This window comes from Geotrypetes seraphini, chromosome 1 (assembly GCF_902459505.1).
Source record: "Geotrypetes seraphini chromosome 1, aGeoSer1.1, whole genome shotgun sequence".
Taxonomy (NCBI): domain Eukaryota; kingdom Metazoa; phylum Chordata; class Amphibia; order Gymnophiona; family Dermophiidae; genus Geotrypetes; species Geotrypetes seraphini.
The window spans coordinates 357,958,835-357,985,632 of NC_047084.1; the positions used below are offsets into that span (position 1 = coordinate 357,958,835).

At 42.0% G+C, this 26,798-nt stretch overlaps 1 protein-coding gene across 5 annotated transcripts in view; it reads right to left on the reverse strand.

The window, feature by feature from the left end:
* WDFY3 (WD repeat and FYVE domain containing 3) overlaps positions 1 to 26,798 on the reverse strand; it is a 642,313-nt gene that overhangs the window by 116,152 nt on the left and 499,363 nt on the right. For 3 of the 5 annotated variants that reach the window (XM_033914667.1, XM_033914648.1, XM_033914638.1), the window contains 4 exons: positions 17,148 to 17,210; positions 10,312 to 10,480; positions 8,475 to 8,638; positions 1,754 to 1,902 (listed from right to left, as the gene is read on the reverse strand). In XM_033914667.1, the coding sequence (XP_033770558.1) occupies positions 1,754 to 1,902; positions 8,475 to 8,638; positions 10,312 to 10,480; positions 17,148 to 17,210 (545 nt within the window). The remainder of the gene's footprint in view (positions 1 to 1,753; positions 1,903 to 8,474; positions 8,639 to 10,311; positions 10,481 to 17,147; positions 17,211 to 26,798) is intronic. The other 2 variants (XM_033914678.1, XM_033914657.1) reach the window with 1 other exon arrangement.

Here is a 26,798-nt window from a genome sequence, read left to right on the forward strand (position 1 = left end):
TTGAGAGAGACAGAGATGCCAGGCAGAAAGTGGTGCATGGGGTTCCTTTGCCCACCCAAAATTGGGTGTCTGTCTATGCCCCTGAGCTAAAGGTGGAAGTTAAAGGACCTCTAAACAAAAAGAGCTCTTCTCCAGATCACCTCACACATCAGCACCTCCCAACAATCTACTAACTCACACCCAAACCATCTGACTGCTCCCTCCCTCCAAACTGCCGATGTCCATATATGTTTATTAAAAACTTTATATACTGCATAACAGCCTAAAAGGATCCAAGCGGTTTACAATGTATAGTTCACATTTAGTGAGTGGGTATGGTAGTTAGAGATCATGGCTTTCAAATTTGGAGTTCCAATGTGCATTGGTCTATCCTGGACCTAAGGGACCAGAGTGTGTGATTCAAGATCGAAGATTCTTATTCTCATATACACCGAGTGAGTTAATTTTACTTCACCTCAGGTGCTAAACAACAACAAAAACAGGAATAAAATCTTCAGGGCCTTAACACACATTCCTGCATTGGGAAGTATTAGTTAATCTCTCAATTTAAATTGGATTTGCATAGAGGTGTACTAAATGTAACATTATTTTTACAGTTCATCTTTTTTTTTTTTTTTTTAAAGTTAAAAACGTTCTTAAATCATAAACAAAGTTTAACCTGCAAACAGGCGTACTACAATGTGAGTAGAAAGAAGAACTGATCTGAGTATACCTTATTATATTGGCCCCTTATATGTCCTGTTTCTTTATTAAATTCTCTATAAATGATGCCAATGTACTGCGACACAAAATCCTGGCGAAGGGTTCTGTACCTCAAGATGCTCGTATGTTTGTTTCAGAGATTTATTCACTCACTACTGATGCACAGTAGTTTTGTCTCCATCACAACCTCTTCCATGAAAAAAATGGTTCTTACTGTTGCTCCTGAGTCTTCCCCGTTGCAGTTTCATATCATATATCCTAGTACTACAGCTTTGTTTTCTTTGGAAAAGGTATTTTCTTGTGGATTAATATCATTAAAGCACATCAGGTACAAAAGGATCATAGACTGTGGTCCCACTAGGGACAGAGAAAGTACTTGCATATAATATACAGACCCACAATACCCATACCCATTCTTTATTTCACTATCTAAAGCAGGGGTGTCCAACCTCAGCCCTCGCCAGGTCATGATTTCCCCAATGAATATGCATGAGATCTATTTGCATACAATGGAAGCAGTGCATGCATATAGATCTCATGCAAATTCATTGGGAAATCCTGAAAACCAGACTGGATTGCAGCCCATGAGGACCGATGTTGGACAACCCTGATCTAAAGTTTCAAGTTTATTAAGGTTTTGATATATGGCTTATCTAAGTCTAAGTGGATTACAAAAAATTAGCGGGGAGAAAAAGAATTTCATAAAATTGCATAACAATGCATAAGATAGACATAACAAAGACAACAATATGGTAAAAAGGTAGAGGGGCCTGGGATGAACTACAATATCTTGATAGGAAAGAAAGTAAGGGAAAATTACTAAAGGAAAAAAGGGTAAAGGAATTTTACAAATACCTCTGATTTATTTTGTATGTATGGCTTAGTTTAAATATGGGACAAACACACCAAAGTTCGAAAAGATAATGAAATTCAAATATATTTGGATTTTAGTTTAAATATGGTACATCTTAAGATGCCTTATCATAGGCATCATTGAATAAAAAAGTTTTTAAAAAACTGATGTACTCCACCTCATCACAGTAGTACTCACTTAGGAGGAAGTGTCTCGATATCTCGGATCTCTCGGGTGGCAGTCATTGTAAACCCGTCAATCACATAGAAATGTTCTTTCCCAAAGAGAAGTAGTCCTTCACTTGTGTCTAGGCTTTGAACTCTGGCACAGCGGTACATGTGCTGAATCTAGAACAAGAATGACAAACCCTTAAAAATCTATCAAAGTCAACCGCTCAAGTGAAGAGTTACGGGTAACACAAAGTTAACTTATTTCTGCAGCAACATGACATTATAACATAATGAAATTTGCAATTAATTGGCAAAGCGTGGATGTTGCTCTGAAACTGCTGAGCAGCCCTGCATAAAGTGTATTCCTATTAAATAAGTCCAATTCATAGCACATCTTGGCCAATCTCGCCATTGACCTGAGTATCAAAGCAACATCAGTGCACAGCTTGCTCCAGGGAGGGAGAGAATGAGTTGGGGCTGCTTAACAAGACAAAGTACTGCAGTGACCCAAAGAGTAGCTCGCTGTGTGAGAGCATAGAAGCTTACTGTCTCTTGCTCTTTGGACTAAGCTGCATGAGGAGGCAAATCCACAGCCCACTGGAGTATTGAGCAAACAGGCTATAGGCGTCTATAATGCATTTGTGCACAGGGACCAGAGAGGCTTTCTGCTGAATCATTACACTAGTGATAATATTAAGTGAAGAACAAACAGTGAAGGAGACTCTGGCGCTCAATGCCTTTTATTACATATCAAGACTCGACACGATCGTGTTTCGGCCCCAAATTGGCCTGCCTCAGGAGTCTCTAAGTCAATCAGAAACCAATATTGTAAAGCATAAAAAATGTCTCTGAGAGCTGACGTAACGGTCCTAACAGAAAGCTTGGCCGCAATCCTTGTGCACAATTTCCTCCAATATTGGTTTCTAATTGACTTAGAAAGATAGCACACTTATCATCACTCTGATTCCAGACTCCTGAGGCAGGCCCATTTGGGGCTGAAACACGATCATGTCAAGTCTTGATACATAATGAAAGGCATTGAGTGCCAGAGTCTCCTTCGCTGTTTGTTCTCCACTTTACAAGTTTTGTAGTTGGTATCTCCTGTTTGGAAGTTGGTATCTCCTGTTTTCCTGAGTGATAATATTAAGACAGTCTTAAACCTAATTTGGAGGGTGAAATAGGGCAAGATATCATCGATATTGTTGGCTATTGACACTGGAAAGCATTCAACAGTCCAAAATGGTGATTGGGTGTATAAGAACAAGGTATAAAGAACCTAGGACAAGGGTGTGGGTAAATAAGGGTATCTGGAAGATTTTTTGCTACATGGAGGGATGAGGTAGGGGTGCTTTCTCTCACCCTTCTTGTTTGCAATCACTTTGGAATTCTTTAGTGCAGCTGATCTGGCAACAGTATGATGTTCAGAGCATAAAAGGAGGAGAGGCATCATCTAATCTCATCCTATAGACAACATTTTGTTCACTACAGCACAGCCTAAGATGACTCTCTCTGTGGTAGTGCAGTAACTAGCAAGATATGGGGCAGTCTTGAGTTTTAAAAGTAATATAAACAAACGTAAGGATTTAAAATTTGCTCAAGTAAAGAGGCAGAATGGTGGATACAAGAAGCTTTTCCTTTTATGTGTACCACTCAGAAAATAAAATATATGTGGGTTAATATTACCAGTGCTTTAGACGCTATGCATACATGGCATACATAGGTATATGTTAGAGAGGCTGTATAGGAATATGAAGGGATGTGATAAGATGAATATGAACATAAGAATAGCCTTACTTGGTCAGACCAATGGTTCATCAAGCCCAGTAGCCCGTTTTCACGGTAGCCAATCCAGGTAACTAGTACCTGGCCAAAATCCAAGGTATAGCAATATTCCATCTTGTTTAGATAGAATAGCCAGTGGGAAGATGAGTTGGCTTCCTGGAATGCTTTATTATTTCGTATCACTTCTGATTGAGAAATGTTGAAAGGAATACAGTGGACAATTGTTGGATATATTTGGAAGAGGGCAATGAAAATGGTGTTATATAGGAAGAAGCAACAGGGAGAGTTAAAGATTTCAAATATAGATCAATACTATCCAGCAGTGCAAATTCAGGTGGTATAGTAGTGGCAGAGGCACAGTAAGGGAAAACACCGGGTTAGGTTTGAGCAAGAAAAATAATGGGAGAGACCCTTTTAGATTTGGTGTGGTTTCCAGAGATGGGGAGACATGTGAATAGAAAAACAAAGCTATACAAGCTGACTTTTGAAAATATGGCCACAAGAATGAGGCACTATTATGCTATTGATGCCCATTTGCTATAATAAAATATTTGCATTGGGTTTTGAAGAAATTTGGAAGCAATTTGTCCTCGTGGCAAGGGTATTTTTAGAATAGACAGGTATGGCCAAATACAGTACAGGAAAGATAGGAACTTGGTGGAGTTGTTTGTGAAGTATAAAATGAGTAGAGGGTAACTGTCAACCTTGCATGGTGTCTTGCTGAGTCACCTGAAAGAGAAGACTTAAATACATTAGTGCTGGGAGAAAGATATGGGATGCCAATTAACAAGGAGTTGTGAGGATGAGATGTCAATAATTCAGCCACAGGTATAAAGTTCAAAGTTTACTTTATTGATAGCAGCACTGCGAGGTGTCCAGTTATTTCCCTGCTTGCTTCTAAAGTTAACCTGTATTGAATGCTCTATTTACAATATGTGATAGAACTACCAGCTGTTGAGACTCTTGACAAAGGCACAGGTGCCGAAACACTGTCAGTGTTGAGTCTTCGAATCCTCGCAGTGCTACTATCAATAAAGTGAACTTTAAACTTTACACCTGAGGCATCTCATTCTCATCTTTGTTGTGCCTTGATTGCCGGGAACTACAGGCCGGTGAGCCTGACTTCAATTATAGGGAAGATGGTGGAAGCTATGATCAAGGACGGCATTTGCGAGCACATCGAGAAGAATGACCTATTGAGAACAAGCCAGCACGGATTCTGTAAGGGAAGGTCGTGCCTAACGAACCTTCTGTACTTCTTTGAGGGAATAAGCAGTCGGGTGGACAATGGGGAACCCATAGACATCATTTACCTCGATTTTCAAAAGGCTTTCGACAAGGTGCCACATGAAAGGCTGCTTAAGAAGCTGTGGAACCACGGGGTGGGAGGGGATGTGCACAGATGGATCAAGCACTGGTTGTCGGGCAGACTGCAGAGGGTCGGAGTAAAGGGTCAATATTCTGACTGGCGGGGAGTCACAAGCGGTGTGCCACAGGGGTCGGTGCTGGGGCCGTTACTCTTTAACATATTTATCAATGACCTGGAAAAGGAGGCAAAGTGCGAGGTTATAAAATTTGCAAACGATACCAAACTGTGCGGCAGAGTTAGGACCAGGGAGGAGTGTGAGGACCTACAAAGAGACCTGGACAAGCTGGAAGACTGGGCAAACAAATGGCAAATGCGCTTTAACGTGGACAAATGCAAGGTCATGCATATAGGGAAAAAGAACCCGTTGTTCAACTACAAATTGGGGGGGGGTATTGTTGGGAGACAGCAGACTTGAGAGAGACTTGGGTGTGCTGGTGGATGCATCACTGAAGCCATCTGCACAGTGCGCAGCAGCCTCGAAAAAAGCCAACAGGATGCTTGGCATCATAAAGAAGGGCATAACAACCAGAACACGGGAAGTCATCATGCCATTGTATCGAGCGATGGTGCGTCCACATCTGGAATACTGCGTTCAGTATTGGTCGCCGCACCTCAAGAAGGACATGGCGGTACTTGAGAGAGTCCAAAGGAGAGCAACGAAAATGGTAAAAGGGCTGGAACACTGCCCATACGACGAGAGGTTGGATAGGCTGGGGCTCTTCTCTCTGGAGAAAAGGAGGCTCAGGGGAGATATGATAGAGACCTTCAAGATCATGAGGGGCATAGAGAGGGTGGATAGGGACAGATTCTTCAGACTGAAGGGGACAGCAAATACGAGGGGGCATTCGGAGAAACTGAAGGGAGATAGGTTCAAAACAAACGCAAGGAAGTTTTTTTTCACCCAAAGGGTCGTGGACACTTGGAATGCGCTACCGGAGGAAGTGATCAGGCAGAGTACGGTACAGGGATTCAAACAGGGATTGGACGGATTCCTGAAGGATAAAGGGATCATGGGATACTGAGGGAGGAGCTGGGATGTAACACAAGTATAGAAAGCTAACCAGGTAATGAGTATAGAAACCAAACCAGGTCGTGCATGTGCAAGACCGGAGGGTTAGGACTTCGATAGGAAGACAGGACTTAAATGAGAAACCAAGGTGGCAAGGGAGCCCCTTCTGGTGATACAGACAGGTCGTGACCTGTTTGGGCCGCCGTGGGAGCGGACTGCTGGGCAGGATGGACCTATGGTCTGACCCGGCGGAGGCACTGCTTATGTTCTTATGTTCTTATGTCTCATCGTTGAGATCTCCTTGGGCTCTCTTTTCGATGTCTTCAAACCAATTAACAGAACAGAATTGGGAGGGACTACATACAGTAGATAAGGAAGACAAGTACAGTAACTGCACAAGTGCAGAAAAATTATTATAAGGTTTAATATAGAATGTACTTGACAGCAGACAGGATTAGCAAATGATGGGTGGGGATTGGGCAGCAGGAAGTGAGACTGTTAGTGGCGGTGAGAACAGAAGGGAAGCTTCTACCACATATGGTGGGAGTGCCCAAAAGTGCAAATGGTATGCACCAGTTTGGGAGGCAAAGGGAAGTGAAACTGACACCAGTGGGGAGTTTAATAATGGGAGCACAAAAAAGGAGGATCTGGATCTTTGGATAGCCTACAGATTATTTGTGGTTTGAGAAATTTAATAGCCAGATGTGGGAAATGGCAGAAAACCTTTGGGGAAGAGTGAGGGAGGTGAGCACCATCCCCATAATTCTATATACAGTAGTACCTCGGACTCCGAACGCCCCAGAACTTGAACGTTTTGGAATCTGAACTTTTTTTGTAGTAAATTTTGTCTCGGAATCCGAACGCTGCTTTGGAATCCGAACGTAGCGTCCTGGATCCCCTCTGCAAATCCTTTCTGATCCTTAACATGTGCTTACCCATTAATGGCGACATCTTCAGAGGAGGAGACAAACTGCTGGCCCATCAGGAGAGTCCGATCGAAAAGTGATATCCCATACCTCGCCAAGGCCAGGATCTCCCTCAACCTGGGTGCAGATAGGATGACCTAGTCTTTGCCAGCCTTCTCTTGCCTCCCCTTCTACCCTCTTTTCTCTGGTCGGGCGCATGCACACCTTGGTGTGTACTGGGAGAGTGCACGAGGAGTCGCTACTGGCCGTGGCAGCTGCGTGTGCATGTGCCCTGCTCTCCCTCGTCTCGCGCGGTGTTGCCAGCTGGGACCAAAGAGCTCTGTCGGGTTCTCATAATCGTTTCAGGAAGCGGTTTCTTTTATTTTTTTTTTTCTTTCTTTGGTTAGTTTTGGAGAGTTAGAGGATCAGAGAATGAGCTGTCGGCGCTCTTTCCTCCCCTCTGTGGGAGAGGGATGGGGCGCACCGGGTTGCAATGGGCTGCTGCTGTGACTCCCCCGCCCTGTCCCGGGTGGCAGAGCGGCACCAGCTCAGCCACTGGAGGAGTTAAAAGCGGAGCCAGAATTAGGAGACCTGGTTTATGGCTCGTTCGGTGCTTCGCCACCGATTGCGTGCACTCGTCGGTCCTCCGGGGTCGGCTTCTGCGACTATTCTGCGCTCATTCAGCATGAAAGGAGCCCGGCTTGCTTTGCATATCTTGCTGCGGATCGTCCTTGCTCAGGTGAATTTTTAACAAGTTTGGGGTTTCCTACAAGACTGAGGGAAAGTGGCATTGAGCTTTGGGCATGATATGCAAAGCTTTTGATAGCCCAAGTGGGGAATCTGCCACAGGGGGCATTGATTGAAAGAACTGAAAGTGAATTTGAAAATCTGGGTTTGTGGGACCAAGAAACGGATAAATCCAGTTTCTATTATTTTCTGTGGGAAAAACTGTCTTGGAACTCGAACGTTTTGGAACTCAAATGGGGTTCTGGAACGGATTATGTTCGGATTCCAAGGTATCACTGTATTGTGTTCATAGATGCATGTGCAAATTGTGAATGCATGACCCAATTAGCGCTATTTGGGTGCTAATAATCAATTATTGGTGCTAATTGGCAATAAGTGGAATTTACGTTGCATCTTTATAATTGCTATTTTATAAAGATGTGCATGTTAATTTTTCTGCACAGATCTTAAAAGGAGGCATGGTTATAGGAGAGGCATGGGTGGGTCAGGGTGGTTCTCGGATTTGCTCACAGTGTTATAGAATTCGAGGGATCTGTGCCTAATTTGGGTATAAGAATTTACACCAACTGAACCCAGGTGTAAATCCCTCCACTTAATTCCCAGTGCTAAGCATTATTCTATAAACAATGCCCAACCTGGAGTACTGCTTATAGAATAGTGCTTAAAGCGCATTTTTGGGGGGTGTCCAATTTGGGTGTCATTTACAGAATTGAGTCCCATGTGTGGAATACCAGCCATAGACATTGAGAGCAGCACTATAAGGCTGTGTGATGGAATCTGGCAGCAGGACTCGGAGAAAGGTTTGATGGGGGTGATGAGAAATTTCCGGTAAGGGCAATAGGACATGGGCAAACCGAGTACAGGCTTCCTGTGCCGGTCTATGCAGTGCTACCAGATATCCACAGGGCCAACTCAAGAGATGGTGTGTTTATCACACCTTTTCTCCTTCCTCCAGCAGTCGCAGTAAGGTTGTGCTGTCAGTCTTTTCTTCTTCTTCTATGGAGTTGCTCTCAGACCCTTGGTCCTGAAGTTGCTCCTGGCTGTCTTCATCTCCTCCATCGGGTGCTGAGCGAGAGCGCTTCAGGGGTGGCTTCACAAGACCTGCACACATGGGAGGCACAGACTAATCACTACAAAATCAATCACAGACCTCCTCATTTGGCACAGAACAGACAACTGACCAGGCAGAATTGATTTAAACTTGTTACTGCTGTGCGATTGGAGCAGCAGTGAAAATATTCTCACAGAATTCTGCCAAAAGCTTGCTATATCCAACATGAAGCAGTACTAGAGAAAGTGTGAGATAGATAGGGCATTAAGAACTTCAACAATATAATGCACCACATAAACAGCTTTATAAACTTCTTAACTAACTCTAATCTATGACAATGCTTTGACCCAACCCTAGCATTCAAAGATTCATCCTCCCTTGTCAATACAAAAATCAAAGACTAAAAATCCCAGAATGCCTGGAGCAGAGAAACCAGGGTTAGCCAAAAGTGTCCCTGGGAATTATAGTACACTTCTCCCTCCGTATTCGTGGTTTCGATTATTCACGGTTTTTAGCTTGCTGGCTCCTTACCCACAAATTACGTCTGCGTGCATAGAGAAATCGCTGATTCCAAGCGTTTACAGAGAAAATTGCTGATTCCCAGCACTTTCTTCACCATGTTTTGCTTCTCCTTCAGGAACAGGCCAGGTCTCCCACCATGTTATTCGTGGTTTCACCATATTCATGAATGATTTTAATAGAAAACAGCGAATAACATATGAAAAAGTTATTCGCAGGTCTGTTACTCCCCTATGACAGCGAATACAGCGGGAGAAGTGTAGTTGATTTTTTTTTTTGTATGCATACTTTGCTCTTTCTGGAGTCCTCATTAGAACCTCTCAGTATCCCGACTGTACCATAATATACCACTCGTCAGAAATTCTGTTCTGGTTATTGTCCATTGATACTTCGCTTTTGGAATTCCATTTGGAGTCAAATGAATAATTTACTGGAAAATTTACTGGTGGCATTATCGTATGATACTGTGTTATTTGGTACATCAATGAGAGCTAAGAGCCAAATATCTTCTAATAATAATAAACTTTTGCTCATTATGAAAGGGGTTGCCATACAGCAAATTATGAAAAACTGGAAAAATTGAGATCGGCTGAATTATAATTTTTGGTGGAATTCGTTATGCCACATCTTTAAAATGGAGCGGGAAATAGCCATACAGCAGGGGCATTTTTAAAAAATTAGGGATATTTGGGAGCCATTAACAAAATATTGTACAGAATGAATATTATTTTTTCCCTTTGTACATACACGTCCAGGATGGGGAGGGAGGGTGGGGATACTTTATGATTTTTATGCTTAAGAACAATTGTTGGGTATAAGGGGGGGGAGGGATATTTGATGTGAATTAGACTTTGATGGAATATTAAGTGATGTTAAAGTGATTGTATCTTATGTTGCACTTATTGAAAATTTTTAAAAATGAATAAATAATATATATATATATATATATAAAAAGAAATTCTGTTCTGGTTATGTGATAGGGATGTATCTGTTGTCAAGTTTCCTTCTTTTCATTTTCTTTATTGGCATAGTTGTATAATACCTTACTTACAGATAAAGCATGTCCGCTCCCCGTAGCATTAATGTGGCAACATACCAGAAAGCATGAACATCCTTCACTACTGTTTTCCTTGGTGGAGAATAGTCTTTGCAAAAGAGAAGTCAGTTTGCATATGGATGATTCTACAACAGAAGTCATACCGACCTTTCACTCTAGCTATTGTGTCTTCACCATGCTCTAGTTCTTGATGAGCAGTTTCTCCTTCTGAGCTCTCCTGGATAGCATGTTGGAAGACTGCAGGGTTTATAGATGCCAAGCGCATGTAGTATTCTTTACTGTCATAGCTTATAGCCCTTCGATAACGGGCAGGTTTCTTGCAAAATAATAAAAGGAAAAAAAAAAATCAAGAAAATGTGTTTTTTTTTAAAGTCTTACTTTATTCCCTGAAATCAGATGGCTGCAGTTTGTTGAACGTGACTTTGTATACATGAGATGATCACTGCTACAAGGTCTGGCTGGGAGAGGGTATCTTCATTTCATTTAATCTTATTTGCGCACAGAAAATGTAATTCCCTTTTATTTAAATCAAAAAGCTGTGACTACACTTGAATTGGTGAACAGTGAATAAGGTCTGCCATGAGAATATAAATTAATCTTTATACACCAGACAGATTTAGTGCAAAAATAAGATGGCATTTTAATTTCTCACTATAATACCCTGAAGTGAAGGAGCTTTAAAAAGGGATATGTGAAACAAACTTATATCCCCCCCAACAAGGGCTAGATTTACTGAAGTGTGCTACTGTATTATCAGATCCTAACACACATTAGTGCAGATTATCTACTGCCAAACTCATTTTATGCAATGGGACCTATTTACTTTTTCCCGCACAGAAACCGGCAGGCAGGCAAGGAGAGCAGGAGCCCGATCCTGCAGGCGTGGGAGTCGATCCGCCCCTCCCCCAAACCAGCGGGGGCCTCTTTTAAAACCAATACCGTCAACGGTGCACTGCCGTTTGGCGCGCCGGCAAAGGCGCATGGCAAAGAAGCCTCCTTCCACTGGTCAAACTGATAAGTATTTGCATGACTGGTTTACCTAATTATTTGTATGCCTAGATAACCTAAGTCTGTATTATCTGCTCAAGCGCACGGCTGAATCACCTCAGAACCAAGCTTACCCTCCTCAGTTTGCCGACTTTGGTTCTTTTATTCCAGCCTGCACTCGCAGTACAAGACAACCTATGGTGCACATAACTTTAAAACTGTTGCTACTGAATCAGATTCAGTACTACCTGACTTATTGCTAATTTAACTATTAATTTAATTGCTAATTTAACTGTGGCTATCAAATCTTACTTAGGGATATCCGATTTACTGCTATTTAACTAATTTAACTATTGTTACTGAATTTGATCTAGTGCCTCCTGATTCACTGCTAATTAATTATCCTAGAAACTGAAAGTTAACAGAAACACCAAATAGCCATTAGGACAAGTAGGAGTCAGTTTAATCTGCAAGCATGCATCTCTTACAGATTCTACTAATCTATCTAATATGCAATAACATTAAGGATGTTAAGTCACTTTATCTACAGCTACACTCAGCCCATTATCCTGATTTACCCATCAGGCTTATAATTAACCAACAGGAAGACAGAACAAACCATATCAAGGTAATCCAACGGAAGATATCAATGTACCCCAAAACATAAAAGGATAAGGGAAGTAAAACCTATCAGAACCACTATGTCCACCAAACCTATCACATCTACTTCTGTTCCCTGTGCATATCTTAACACCAGATCTGTTAGGAACAAAGCATTTTTAATTAAAGATTGGATCATCAACAAGCAAATAGCCTGTCTTTTCCTAACGGAAACGTGGCTACTGTCTGAAGATGACCCAATAATAAATGATCTTCTACCAGATAATTTTAAAATTCACATGCTAAATTGTGATGGAAGAAGAGGGGGAGGATTAGCAATCGTCACCAAGGAAGGATTTGTAGTTGAAATATTGGATTCCAAAATGACCAACCAATTAGAAATATTAGCCTGTAAAATTAGCAATAAAGAACTAGAAGATTCCCTTTCTTGTATATTATTCTATGTTCCGCCGAAAAGCGGACCAAAAGCTAGAGAGGACTTCTGCGAATTTGTCCTATATAACTCAATCACTTCATCACATAATCTAATTGCGGGAGACATAAACTTACATCTAGATGAAATAGACAATCTAGAAGCGAAGGACTTTAAAAACCTTCTTTCTTTACTCAATTACAATTTCCCTTTACCAACTCAAACACATGAAAAAGGCCATCATTTAGATGTGGTAGCGATGTCCATAAAGGAGATCATAAATCCTCCCATCTCTCTTTCGGACAGTACTTGGTGCACGATATCTGGTCTGACCATTTCACTTATTATTCCAATCTATTCTGGACTCGGCTAAAATCTAAGACACGCCCACGAACAAAAAGAGAACACCTCACAAGGGGCCATATTAACCCAGAGGAATATTGGTCACAATATGATCTACAAACATAGATAAAAGAAGGAGTTGATTTCTATGATCACTGGATGAAAACTAGCACATCCATTTTAGATAAAATAGCCCCCAAATGAAATAGCAAAAGCTGCTCAAACAAATACAACAAATGGTTTGACATCGAACTCCTAACAATGAAACAATCAGTAACACGATTAGAAAGAATCTGGAAAAAAACGGGAAAGCTGTCAGACCGGGACAACTGGAGATCCAACATAAAACTCTACAAACAACAGATAAAAGAAAAATGTAAAACATTTTACTCATCCATAATTAACTCATCAAACACTAGCTCAAACAGAACTAATATTAAAGAACTGTTCAACATAGTTACAAATTTATTTGACACCACATGCTACACTCAACCCATGCATAACACCAAGTTACCCTCAGCAAATGATCTAGCACAACATTTCAATTCAAAAATTAAAAACATAAGAAATAGCTACTCGATAATTGCCGAATACGAACATCAATCAACTGATATACAAAGAAATGAAATACAAGCGGACATGATTTGGAGTTCCTTCCACAATTTAGAATGAAATAACTACATCAAGTTATATAACAAATACTCTAAATCCTACTGTGTCCTGGAATCATGTCCCCCAGAAATTATGAAAGCAGCTCCATTAGACTTTAAACTATCTCTATTGAATTACCTAACCAATAACCTAAACAATGGAAAATTCCTCACTAATAATGGTCATATTATAATAACCTCAATTCCAAAAAATCGTAAAGAATCACCAACATCAGTAACCAACTATAGACCAGTAGCATCCATCCCATTTATTGTAAAAATCATGGAAGGAATGGTACATACCCAACTGATGGAATATCTCGACCAGTGAAATATCTCTTGCATAAAACTCAATCTGGTTTTAGGCCTCTGTTTAGCACTGAGACAGTAATTGTGGCTATCCTGGACAATGTGTGCTACTTGTTTAGTAAGGGCCTCAATGCTCTAATCATGCAATTTGACATGAGCTCAGCCTTCGACTTGGTGGCCCACGGGAAACTATTACAATGCTTAGATGCAATTGGAATCAGAGGAGAGGTATTAAACTGGTTTCGAGGTTTCCTTACTTCACGCACCTACCAAGTCCATTTTAATTACGATCTCTCTGATACATGGAGCAATCTATCTGGCATGATCACCATTATCCTCACTGCTCTTCAATGTTTACATGGCCTCATTGGGTGTGCAATTGTCCCAACTCGGGATAAAACTATTTAGCTACTCTGATGACTTCACAATAATTATCCCATTTACTACCTCTGTCTCAGAAGTCACCCCAAAGCAACAGAAGTACTAAATTGGATGGAGCAATGGATGACCGAATTCAGACTAAAGCTAAATTCAGAGAAAACAAAATTTTTCATATCATTGCCACACCCACTTGACACTAAAGCATCATTGTGCATCATTAACCTTAGTTATCCCATTCAATCCACTATGAAGATATTGGGAGTAACACTGGACCAGAGCCTGACTATGAAAGACTAGGTAGACTCCCTGAAAGATCTTTCTCACCCTCTGGAAGCTTCGGTCCATCAGAGCTTACTTCGATGTCTCATCATTTAGAATTCTGGTACAATCCCTCATACTGAGTCAACTCAATTATTGTAACATTGCCTACTTGGCACTCTCCCAGAAGAACATGCGGTGATTGCAACTGGTACAAAATGCAGCGGTTAGGTTATTTTGTGGACTGAAGAAGTTTGATCACGTGAAACCTTCCTACCGACTTCTGCACTGGCTGCCAATGGAGGCACTTGTGAAATTCAAGTTTGGTTGTTTTTGCTTCAAGGTACTTTACGGCTTAGCCCCTAAATATATAACAGACCTTTTCTCCTTCACAACCAACAGATTCAGGAGAACCTCACATCCGAACTTTGTTTCTCCACCGGTTAGAGGTCGTAAATTTAAAAGTCATCACCAACATCTTCTCTCACATCAAGCAGCATTATGGGGTAAAGACCTGGAACAACTACTCGTGCCTACTACTTATAGGGAATTCAGGAAATGCCTATAAACACATCTGTTCCTGAAGTACTTAGGTAACTGATCTATACAATCTTAGTCCTCAACAAATGATCTTTAGAACTGTTATTCACCAACTCTAAACTTTGTTTATTCCACTCGATCTGTAATACCTTATAATCATTGTAAACTGCATAGAACTTCACGGTCCTGTAGTATATAAACTGTTATTATTATTATTGCTAAAAATGCAACATTAATGGCATAATAGTGGCAGTAATACAGTAGCACCCGTTAGTAAATCTAGCCTGGGGGCTATTTTAAAAGCAGCTCCATATTTAATAGTGATAATTATTCAGATAGGCTGCACACATGTATAAACAGAGATCCACAATATGTAAATATCAAGGAGGCCTGCTAGTGAGGGACAAAAAAATCACACATGCATTCCCCATTTTAAAAAAAGGAATACGTGTTTATGGGAAAAATGTTTCTTGTCAGGTTCATGCTTTTCAGCTGTTGTGAAACATCTTTTAAAGAAGTGCTCACTTCAGACAGGGTTTTAGACAAAGGATTAACCTTTTCCTATCGTAATAAATTTTACGTTACGCTGGTTCCAATTGTAATTATTTTAGCAAAGTTTTGTATTATTCACCGTTATCATAATGTAAATAAGTCATAAGTCTGTAAATTCAAATATTTTGTGTTCCTATCGTGTACTGTATGTCCCATGCCATGGGACATACGATGGCAATGACATTTTTGGAATGTCCCATCAGCCGGGACACACAATAGGAAAAGGTTAAGAGAGAACTTTTCCTTAATCCATTTCTTTCTACCTCTAAAATGAAGTAAAAATAATTGCGGCCTCACTAAATTGGTGGCACTTACAGGTGGAACTGGGACCATTTCTTTGCAAAAGTATCAGTTCTTCCACATGGAAGCTGCTGGGATTTTGCTGCTCATTTTCTCTATGTGCATATTTGCAAACTGGCTGCTCCTATTGTGCACACCAGCAAAATACACGTGCAACTCTGTGCTCAGCAGAGCCTTTTGCACAATGGTGCCAGAACTGAGCATGTCTCAACCTAGACATCTAAATTCTGATCTCAACGTTCTACATAAAACAGTCCTTTACAGGTTGCAACCACTAGTGAACTGTCACAGCCAATACTGACAATGCCCTGCTAGTCAGTTAGCCACATATGCCTGCTCCAAACCCTTCCCTGTTTGACTCATATGCAGGATACCTCTCCTATCTCTCAAAAGAACGATCTCATCTCTTTCTGTAGCTTCTTTCTCATACAGTGCTAAATTTCTCCTTCCACTTTTCCTTAAAAAAAAATCCTAGTCCAATCAAAGATAGTTTGAGCATATTTTCTGTTAGGGTTATTCTTATTTGGGGTACGAGTCTAAATAGGTCTTAGTGTCTTAAAGTACTATGCCGTTTACTACTGAAGAACACATGTTCAACTCCACACCTGCACCTGGTCACACGATAGCCGACGATATTCAGAAAGCAGAGATCAGACAGAAAAGGAGAATGAGAGTAATATGCCAGTTCAGTGACTATACGAATACATTCTGTTTTGTCTAGGGGTGAACCCATCCCTGGTTAGAGTATGAAACTTTAAAGATTAGTTACTCTAAGAACCAGGTGGAAGGCTAGTTTTTATTAACCCTTGTCCCTAGCACATTTTTTTTGTTCAAAAAATAATAGCAATGTGCATTAAGTTCATTAGCATGCTTTAAAAAAAATTTTAGGGTGACAAAATTGATTTAACATGCATTAACCTCAGAATTAAAGTGCACACAGTCAATTTGCACATGTTAAAAATCATTCTAATGCATGTTAAAGATTTTTAACACAAATGTGTGACGCATACTAAAATAAAGCCCCAAATTTTGGAAAAGGCGGCCAAACAAATCAAAAACGAACAGAAAATTTTTCCCTTACACATCCCAACAGGTAGCTTATGAATCAAGCTGCTCTGTCCGTGCCCTTGAAACAAAAATGTACGATTGGGTATATTACACATCAATAAGAATCCCAGTGGGCCAATCCTGGATGTACTGAAAGAGTGATGATCATAAACTTTAAAAATAAATGCCCTAGTTCATTAAAAAAAAAAAAAGACCACAATTAGCAGCTGTCACTGAACGGGTTGCATTACTCTGTTAGATTGCAGCTCAAGAAGTTGTGCCTCATGGTGAGAGTAGAGAGCCTGCAGCCCAAATAAACCCTGTTAGTGTGCAGCGTGGGAAGCACAAGGTACGCGGAGCTGACCAAGCACAGAAAAAGTGCAACTTCTATCCTACTGCCCCTCTCTCTCCAGCTACGAGCAATGTAATATACAGTAAGGCACACACACAGCAAACCCCAAAAGATCGCCATAAAGAAACCTAGGTCAAGTCATTAGTCATGCACAGAGAGGTTTGCACTTTTGCAGTTGGATATATGCTTTCTGAAGCAGCTGCTTTTTACAAATCACTATTATTTCTTTTACCTTCTGACTGGACATCATATCGACATCGTCGGGTGCCTCAGACTGTATGCTTGAGATGTTAGACTGGAAACAGGGCATTAAGTGTAAATATGTATCAGCAAAATGAAAAGTAAAAAAGAAAATATATAAATGTATATAAATCCATGTAATGGAAAGAACACAGGGCTAGATTCTATAAATGGCGTCAAGCAACATCTATATTGTAGGAACCACTTGGCGTGGTTGTCAATCAAAAAATGGCGCCATTTATAGAATCACGCCTAGCAGTGCCTAAGTGGATTTAGGCATCCTAGACATAGGTGCTGCTCCATTAGGCCAGCTTTTCGCTCGCCTAATTTGGTGAAGCCTATGTCAGACATCTAACGACACTTAACCATACCTCTTCTCTGCCCATAACCACTCCTACTGTTTTGATATAGGCATTGTTAGGGCACCTCCACTTAGGTGTCGCTAGGTGTCTTAAGAGTTCGGTGCCGAACTCTTAAATTGTTTAGTTAATGTTTTGGGGTTTTTTTTGGGGGGGAGTGGTTTTTTTGACTGGCTGAAAATCGGCATGGTCAATTACTATACTGATTAAGCCAATTAAAAAATAAAAATTAGGAACGGATCCCGAACTTAGGCATTCCTAGATGGCTGCAATTATGGCATCTAATGAAGGCATTGTTTATAGGATATGGCCGACAGTGTCTCAATCAGCTGGTGCTATCAGGACCTACAGTCATTAGCAGAAGAGTAGTTTATGGACCCTTGAGTTATAATTATATGCATATGCACTCTTCACATTATCTTATCTTTATTAAAACTTGATGTACCACTGGGTGGTCAGCTTGCCTACTCTTGTCTCTGTTGTGGTTTATTTTGTTGTTTCATTTCTCTGTCTCTCCATTTTTTTTCCTATTCTGGAAATAAAAATGTATATTTGGTTGTATGTACTAAAGTCGGGCCTCACCAATCAGGAGCTGCTTTGACACGCAGCAGCTGATTGGTGAGGCCCGACTTTAGTACAGGAAGAGGTGGTCGGAGCATACCGTGAGTGATTTCCTTCACTCGCCGTCAATCCGGCTGCCCTCTCCTGTCTCCCCTGCTAAAAACCGTATTCGCGGTTTTTCAAAATTTGCGGGGGTTCCTGGAACGGAACCCATGCGAATATCGGGGGAGTACAGTGGTGCCTCGCATAACGGCCGCCTCGCACAGCTAACGCTGCGCACAACGAACTTTATGTCTTGATTCGTACAACGGACTTCGTTTCACACAACGAAGTCGCCCGAGCTGCATCCTTCCGGGGTTCCTGCGGGGTTGGATCGCAGCGGGGTTGGTCGAGCCGCGAGGGTAGTCTCCTTCTCCTTACCTGCCCTGTCGCAGCCGCACACAGCCGAACGGAAATCTTCCCGATGTCAGCGCTGACGTCGGAGGGAGGGCTTAAGCAAAGCCCTCCCTTCCTCCGACGTCAGCGCTGACATCAGGAAGACTTCCGGTCGGCTGTGTGCGGCTGCGGCAGGGCAGGTAGGAAGAAGGCAATGGCGAACGAAAGAGGGGGGAGGGGGCGGTCCGCCCCGAAGAATGTGCACAGCTGGTCAGGTCCCCCGATCGACCGACAACAGGCCCGGCCGACAAACCTCCCTGCCCTGTAGCCGCGAATCTAAATTACCTCTTACAGCAGCTTCAATAATCCAGCTGCTGTAAGAAGGTAATTTAGATTCGCGGCTACAGGACAGGGAGATTTGTCCGACCGGGCCTGTTCTGTTGTCGGTCGGGTGCAAAAGCGCCACAAAGGTGGAGGCAGGGAGGGAGGAAAGGTGGAGTGGAGAAGAAAAGACGCTTAAGGGGGGAGAAGGCCGCTGAAAGCACATGTTGGAGCAGGGGATGAGAGGGAGGGAGAGAAGGGGAAATATTGGACAAGGGCAGAAGGGATGCTAAATCATAGGGTGACAGGCAGAGAGAACAACAGGAAAAAGAGTGGAAGCAATCTTGAACCCTGAGGGTGAGGGCAGAGAGAGGTGGTGAGATGATTGATCATGGGGAGAGGGACAAAAGGGAATAGAGATGGGATAGGAAGATAGTGGAAGTAAAAGGACAGGGAGATGTATGTTTTTAGATGTATCTAAATAAAAATAATAACAAAAAATTTATCTTTTTTTATGTCATCTTAGCATATTTTATGCTACAGAACGAATTATTTTTTTTAACATGTATTGTTATGGGAAAACGCGTTTCACATAACGAACTTTTCGCATAACAAACTTGCTCCTGGAACCAATTAAGTTCGTTGTGTGAGGCACCACTGTACTGTATACACTGTTCCCTCTAAGCTAAGAAGGAGTCATCCAACTACATTGCTGCCAGTGAGGGGCAGTGCTTCAATATTGTGTTTTCAATGGTTAGAGACAGGCAGGTTCTCTGGAGTCTGGCAAAGCTTGCCTGTCCCTCACTTTTAAAAAATATGATAGTGAAATGGCACCCCCTACTGGCAGGAATGTAGATGAAGGACTCCCACTCAGCTCAGAGGGCACAATGCTTATATGATAAGCAATGAAATTACCCCTCTCCTCAAGTCACTTCATTGGCTCCCTAACCATTTCCACATATAGTTCAAACTCCTCTTATTGACTTACAAGTGCATTCACTCTGCAGCTCCTCATTATCTTTTCCCTCTCCCTATACTTTCCCGGGAACTCTGTTCATTGGAAAGTTTCTCTTATCTGTACTCTTTTCTCTGTTATCAACTCCAAACTCAGTTCCTTCTACTTTGCTGTACCATATGCCTGGAACAGACTGCCCGAGTCAGTACGTCAAGCTCCGTCTCTGGCAGTATTCAAATCTAGGCTAAAAGCCCACTTTTTTGAGGCTGCTTTTAACTCCTAACTCTTACCAATGACTGTTCTATCATTCCCTCCATAAGAAATTCCCTAACCCCTATTTGTCTGTTTTGATTAGATTTTAAGCTCTATCGAACAGCGATTGCCTCTTTTATGTTTAATGTTCAGCAGTGTTATTAAAAAAAAGCCTAAGTAAACATGACCACTGCCTTTTCTAGTAGCATAGAGCTGGGAAACTCATTGTTTATTGCCATTATGCATGTGACAGATGAAAGCGAGGGTTGGAAGTGCAGAGTCTGATCCGCCACCTATTAGTTTAACATTCCCTACAACCTTTCAAATGCTCAGAGTATAAGGAAATAAAATCTCAGGTTCTGAGCTATATATTGGAAACCAAACAGCTGATCAGTTTTAACAATGGATGGAAGAACTTTCTAGCACAAGTGTTATTTTCTAAATCCTCTAACCTGGAGCAGATGTATGTAACACATTACATAAGAACATTAGAAGTTGCCACCACTGGGTCAGACCAGAGGTCCATCGTGCCCAGCAGTCCGCTCCCGCGGCAGCCAATCAGGTCTATGACCTGTGATGTGGTTCCTGTCCATTTCTGTAACCTCTCTCTTCTTTTTATCTGTAACCTTCAATCCCCTTATCTTTTAGGAACTTATCTAAACCTTCCTTGAAACCCTGCAATGTGCTCTGGGCTATCACAACCTCCGGAAGCGCGTTCCATGTGTCCACCACCCTCTGGGTAAAAAAGAACTTCCTAGCATTTGTTCTAAACCTGTTATGCATAGACACAGGGCACCTTGGTAAAAATCCCCAAAGGTACCTATTTTAAGGTTATTTTATAAATGCAAGATAGGCCTCTAAGGGGGGAATTCATCAAGCAGCGTTAGGGCTTTAAGTTGCAGTAATTGGCCATTATCACTCCTGGCCATTCTGGCACCAATCTCAAAATGGAAATCACGTGAGACTGCTGTTAGGGGCACCATTTTGAGGTCAACAATGAGTGGAGTTCACAGGGGGGCTCATAGGGGGAGATAAGTGAAGAGAGATAGTGAGGGGCAGCTGAGTGAGTGCATTTGTAGGTCAGTAAGAGGAGTGTGACTTGCATTCGGAAAAGGATGGAAAACCCATGAAGTGACTTTAGGAGAGGAGTAACATGAGTAAAGCGTCTCTTCCGGAATATGAGTCATGCAGCCAAATTATTGATGGATTGGAGGGGAGTGAGATGGCTAAGCGGTAGGCCTGAGAGTAGTGAGTTGCAGTACTCTAAGCGCGAGGTGATGAGGGCGTGGATAAGTGTTTTGGTACTGTGCTCAGAGAAGAAGGGTCAGATTTTGGTAATATTATAGAAGAAGTGACAGGTTTTAGCAATACCGTATTTTTCTGTCCATAAGACACACTTTTTCCACCCCCAAAAAGGAGGTGGAAAAGTGGGTGCGTCTTATGGAGCGAAGACGACCCCCTCCTTCCCGGTACTCTTTAATAACACCGCTCGCCCACCAGCCCTTCCTTTAAAACACCCCCTGCCCGCCCTTCCTTTAAAACATCCCCTGCTCCACAGTACCTTTTTAAACACCCCCGAAGCCTGGTGGTCCAGTGGTGTATGGGCTGGCAGGAACGCGCTGTCTACACTGCTACCTGGGCCCGTCCCGCTTTCTGAATGGCTGCGTCAGTTCTCGCGGGACTCGCAAGAACTGACTGCAGCCATTCATAAAGTGGGGTGGGCCCAAGCAGCAGTGCAGGCAGTGCGCTCCTGCCGGCCCATATACTGCGTATACTGGGGAAATTAAAGGGTTTCTTTTATTGTGATACCCAACCTTTCTGGAAGAGCGCGGCTGTTGGAAACAGAGTCCAGATGAGCATGCGACATGAAGAGCACTTTGTGATAAGTCGGCTGCCTGTGCCTGCTCATGGTTGCTCCACTGTGCTGGAGGGGACAGGCTCAGCACGAAGATGAAAGGTGGGGGCACAAAAACGGGACTAGGTCAGTTCAGTGATGGGGTGAAGATGGTATAGTAAGGAGATAGGATGCATCTGTTGTGTAGAGGACATAACAAGGAATAGGGTAGCACAAGGAGAAGATGGGGATGAAGGGATTCAGGAAGGCAGTGGGGTGATGGAGTTGAAAGTACAGGTTGAAGATGGGATGAAAGAGAGGATTAGTGCAACTGCAAGGAAGATAGGACTGTGCAAGGAGCAGATGGGGAAAGGGTACAGGGCAGGGTGGTGGGACAGGGTACAGAGCCTGGCGGGGAGAGGGGACAGGGTGCAGAGCCTGGCAGGGATTGTGGGGGTTGGGTGCAAAGTCTGGCAGGGAGTGAGGGAGGCTAGATGCACAATTTGGTTCAGAATGTTTTTTTCTTGTTTTCCTACTCTTATGGAGCGAAAAATACGGTATGTTGCAGCTGGGCGGTGAAGGAGAGAGATGAATCAAAGATGACCCAGAGATTATGAGCATTCAAAACAGGAAGGATGAGTGTGTTGTCCACAGAGATGGAGAATGAGGGAAGCGGAGAGATGGATTTAGGCGGGAAGATGAGCAACTCTGTTTTAGCCATATTCAATTTTAGATGGCGGTGAAACATCCAGGAACAATGTCAGACAGGCGAGGAACCTAGGCCTGACAGCCAAAAAAAGACTTGCACTCCAGTTTTAAATAGATCAGGAGAAATACGAACACAATCTCAAAAACAAAACATCACAAAAGGTGGTAACGTATAAAGAGATGGTGTTAGCTTTATTGTGCTAGAGCTGGATTAAACACTTTAAAGCATCTCTTTATACGTTACCACCTTTTGTGATGTTTTGAGCAGTCCTATTAAATCCAGACTATCAGATGACATTTTCTCCTAATTAGTTTCCTCATTCTGGGTTCCTTCTTTCCTCAATGTTAAACAATAAACTTAGGATGTAGGTTGTATTGCCTTTGGATATACAGGACCTCAGAAAGATATTTCTTCAATGTATATCAATGTATATGTATTTTCATTAGTGCTGTCATGTGTTTTTAATCTGTTTTTTAGTTAATAGACGGTTTTAACACTTTTGTACACCGCCTAGAAGGTTTGATTAGGCGGTATAAGAAATTTTAAATAAACTTGAAACTTGAACTATATCCCCAGGTTAAAAGAGAAAAAAAACTTCAAAATTTCAACAGCTTAAGTTTCAGTCTCTTGTTTTGATCTTCCAAATACTCCACTTTCCAACTCCTATTGTTCTTATCCTTTACCACGGCTGCATTAGCCTCCTTGACCTTCTCCAACTGTTGACCCAACTTTCTGTTGAGCTGAAATCTTAATACATTTATCACAAAAGTTGGTTTCCAAACCTGCTATGGTATCCCATAGTGATTCCAGCGTTAACCACCACAGCCTATTTCAAATAACTAGGTCTCAAAAGGGAAGTCTTCTCCAATCTCTTCACCTCCTGGGAAGATGACACCACAGCAGTTTACACTCTTGTACCAGTGATTCCAATAACACAGGATTTGAGGATCCACTGCTCCAGCCCCTCAGCTCAGCAGCATACTGTGCCAAACTGCTCCTTCCACTCTGCAGGCAGCCTCGGGGTGTTCTGAGCTCTTCCGGGTTGCAGAAGTTCTGCTCCTTGCTGAGGGCTAAGTGATACCCCTTTGTTGCTAAAGTATCCAATCCCATCTAGGGGACAAATGAAGCATATGAGCTCACCATGGGGATGGGATTCTGAAGCCATCCAAATTAGCCTGCCAGAGCAATGGAATTGGAACCACTTCTAAAGGTAGTAACTGTACTTTCCTTTCCTCTGTCCCATCTAAATATGGGATTTTACCTTCCCCTAAGTCTAGTGTGTTTTAATCAATCCTACCTGTTGATGGAAAATTAATTTTATTTACAGCTCCTTTTCAGCTGGACTATTATTACCGAAATGCACTCTTGTTCAACATGTTTACTCTACCATCTCTCCAACTTCTGGATTTTCTTAAACAGATTCTTTTGTGGCGCAAAGATTAAATTCTTACAGCTGAACCAAATTAGATGACTAGGACCCTGTCTTCAACTAAACTGTACCTATTAACCCAGCTTTCAGACTTTAAATATTTTTTAGATTCACCCAAGCACCTATATGAAAGTATCAGACCTTAATTTTTCTTGCGTAAACAAATAAAGCTAGGGAGGCATGGTTTGGTGCACGTATGTAGGCAACCCTAATGCACATGCTTGAATTTTTTTCCTGCCTATAGAAGCTGTCAGTCGCCGGCAGACCACTGATGAATGAGGAAGTGTAAGTGAGAGCCGTCCAATTTTCATTTTTGACAAAATGACAGAAAAATTTGAACAACACTACTGCATTAAATTGTGTGTAAAGCTTGACGATTCCCAAGTGGAAATGATCCGCAAGATTCAACAGGCCTTCAGGGACGAAACAATGGGCACCAAACAGATAAAGGAGTGGTATAACCGCTTCAGAGATGGCTGCACATCAGTGGAGAGTAAAGCACGTTCTCAACATCCAGAAATGAGATTGTCACTGACCAAGTGAGGACCCTGGTGATACAGGATGGTCAAATCATCAAGGGGTACCAAGAGGTTCTGAGTCACTTTCATAATGCTGAGAGACACAAACGGCCGGACTTGTTAGCAATTGGAAGCTTCATCACGATAACGCACCTGCCCATTCTTCACATTTGATATGGAGTTTCCTGGCCAAACACAACACACCTGTGATTCCTCAGGCTCCCTACTCGCTCGACATGGCTCCGTGTGACTTCTGGCTTTTCCTCAAGCTGAACATGCCCCTGAAAGGGACCAGATTTCAGTCAAGAGAAGACATCATTCAGAATGCGACAGACCAGTTGCGAGCAATCTCAAAAGTGGCATTCCAGCACTGCTTCCGACAGTGGCAGAACTGTTGGAAGAAGTATGTGGCAGCCCACGGGGACTACTTTGAAGGAGATTAGTATAAGATTGTTGTATCTGAATACGAGTATTTTTTATGAATAAAGGTCTGATACTTTTTAAACAGCCCTCGTATGTCTTGTGAATTGGACCTTGTGCATCTTGTAGCATTATATAAATATTTTGTAGAAATATGAAAACCTTCTAAAGGAAATTTTTAAATCTATTTTTTAAATCTTCAATTTGCCCAGTTTCAGAAAACTGGGTCATCTTGCTATGTAAATACTGAATTCCTATAGAAAAGAAAGGATTGCTAGACCAGGGCTTTCCAAAGCAGTGGCAGGAATCCCAAAACCATTTGGATTTTTAGGATATCCACAATGAATATGCATGAGATCAATTTACATAAACTGAGTGTCCAGTTTGTACACATAAATATCATGCATATTCACTGTGGATATACTGAAAACCTGATCAGCTGTGGAGTCCCCAGGACAGCTTTTGGAAGTCTCTTCTAGTCATGGTCTGTCTATCATAGGAGACATCCTGTTAAAGAATTGCAGTCGGGTGCCTCAATATTACGGATTCAACATTTTCATTATTTTGAAGTTTAAGTGGGTATCTGGATATATAAGCCTAACTTTAAACTGCTACAAAGTGCTTAGGGGGCCCAAAAATCCCGATATATGGGTAAAATTGAATACACTTAGAAAGGGAATGAATTACTGTATATACTCTGTTTATATTTGGGTCCTCTGATCTGCACCCCCCTCCACCTCTCTCGGACCTGTTGCAGACCTCCAGTGGCCCTGTGTGAAGCCCTGGTGGTCCAGTGGTGAGCTGGGACAGGAGTGATCCCTCCCATGTCCTGTCCCGACCAACTTTAACCAACCTGCCTCCCTCCAGCCTCCCTGACTCCCATAGACCTTACCTTTAAAGCCTTGGTGGTCTAGCGATGAAGCGGGGCAGGAGCAATCTTCCTAAGCTCCTGCACTATGAGAGCTTCAATCAAAAATGCCTGCCGCAAGTTCCCTTTGCAGTCTCACAAGACCGTGGGAACTCGCAGCAGGTGTTGCTGATCACGGCTCTCATTGGGCAGGAGCATAAGATCGCTACTGCCCTGCTTTACCGCTAGACCACCAGGGCTTTAAAGGTAAGATCTGCAGGGGTCAAGAAGACAGGGTGATTTAGAGTCAATCCGGACAGGACGTGGGAAGGATTGTTTCTGTCCATGCTCATCAATGAACCAGGAAGGCCCTTTAGTGGTCATTGAGGGCTGGGTAGGAAGGGAAGGAAGGCAGGAGGAAAGGAAGACTGGGTGTAAGGCATGGGTCTTGAATATAAACCCCTCCCCAGTTTATATTTAAGTCAATATTTTTCTTCCTCTTTTCGGAGAAAAAGGTTACCTCGGTTTATTTTCGGGTCAGTTTATATTTGAGTATATACAGTAATATGGTTTGAAAGATTTAGAATAAAAATAAAAATGGTTTTGGCTGTGGAAGGAACAAAGATATTATCAGTGTAGGAGCTAAATATACCAGAATCATCTATATCATTCCTTAGTAGAGGAAGATCTCCTTAGAGTAATCCCATACCATAAGCTCTATTTTCAATGGATTTTAATTGTAGTCCACTGAAAGATGGATTTTCTAAATCAGAAAAAAAATACATTTTCTGATAAATACTTTTCCTTTACAAATGAGAATTCCAGATACCCTTCTTTCATTTTACCATATAAAAACTGTATACAACCTACTTGTAGATTTCACTGCTGACCTAGCAAACCCACCATTGGTTGTTTCAGTACCAACTGCACCGCTAAAAATTATTTTATGAAAATAAAGATTAAACCGTTGTTTTGAGGGATCCTGTGTGGTAAACGCACAAGGGAAAAGGGACAGAATGGCGTGTCTTCTAGTCATCAGACAAGAAAAAGACATCCCAAATGA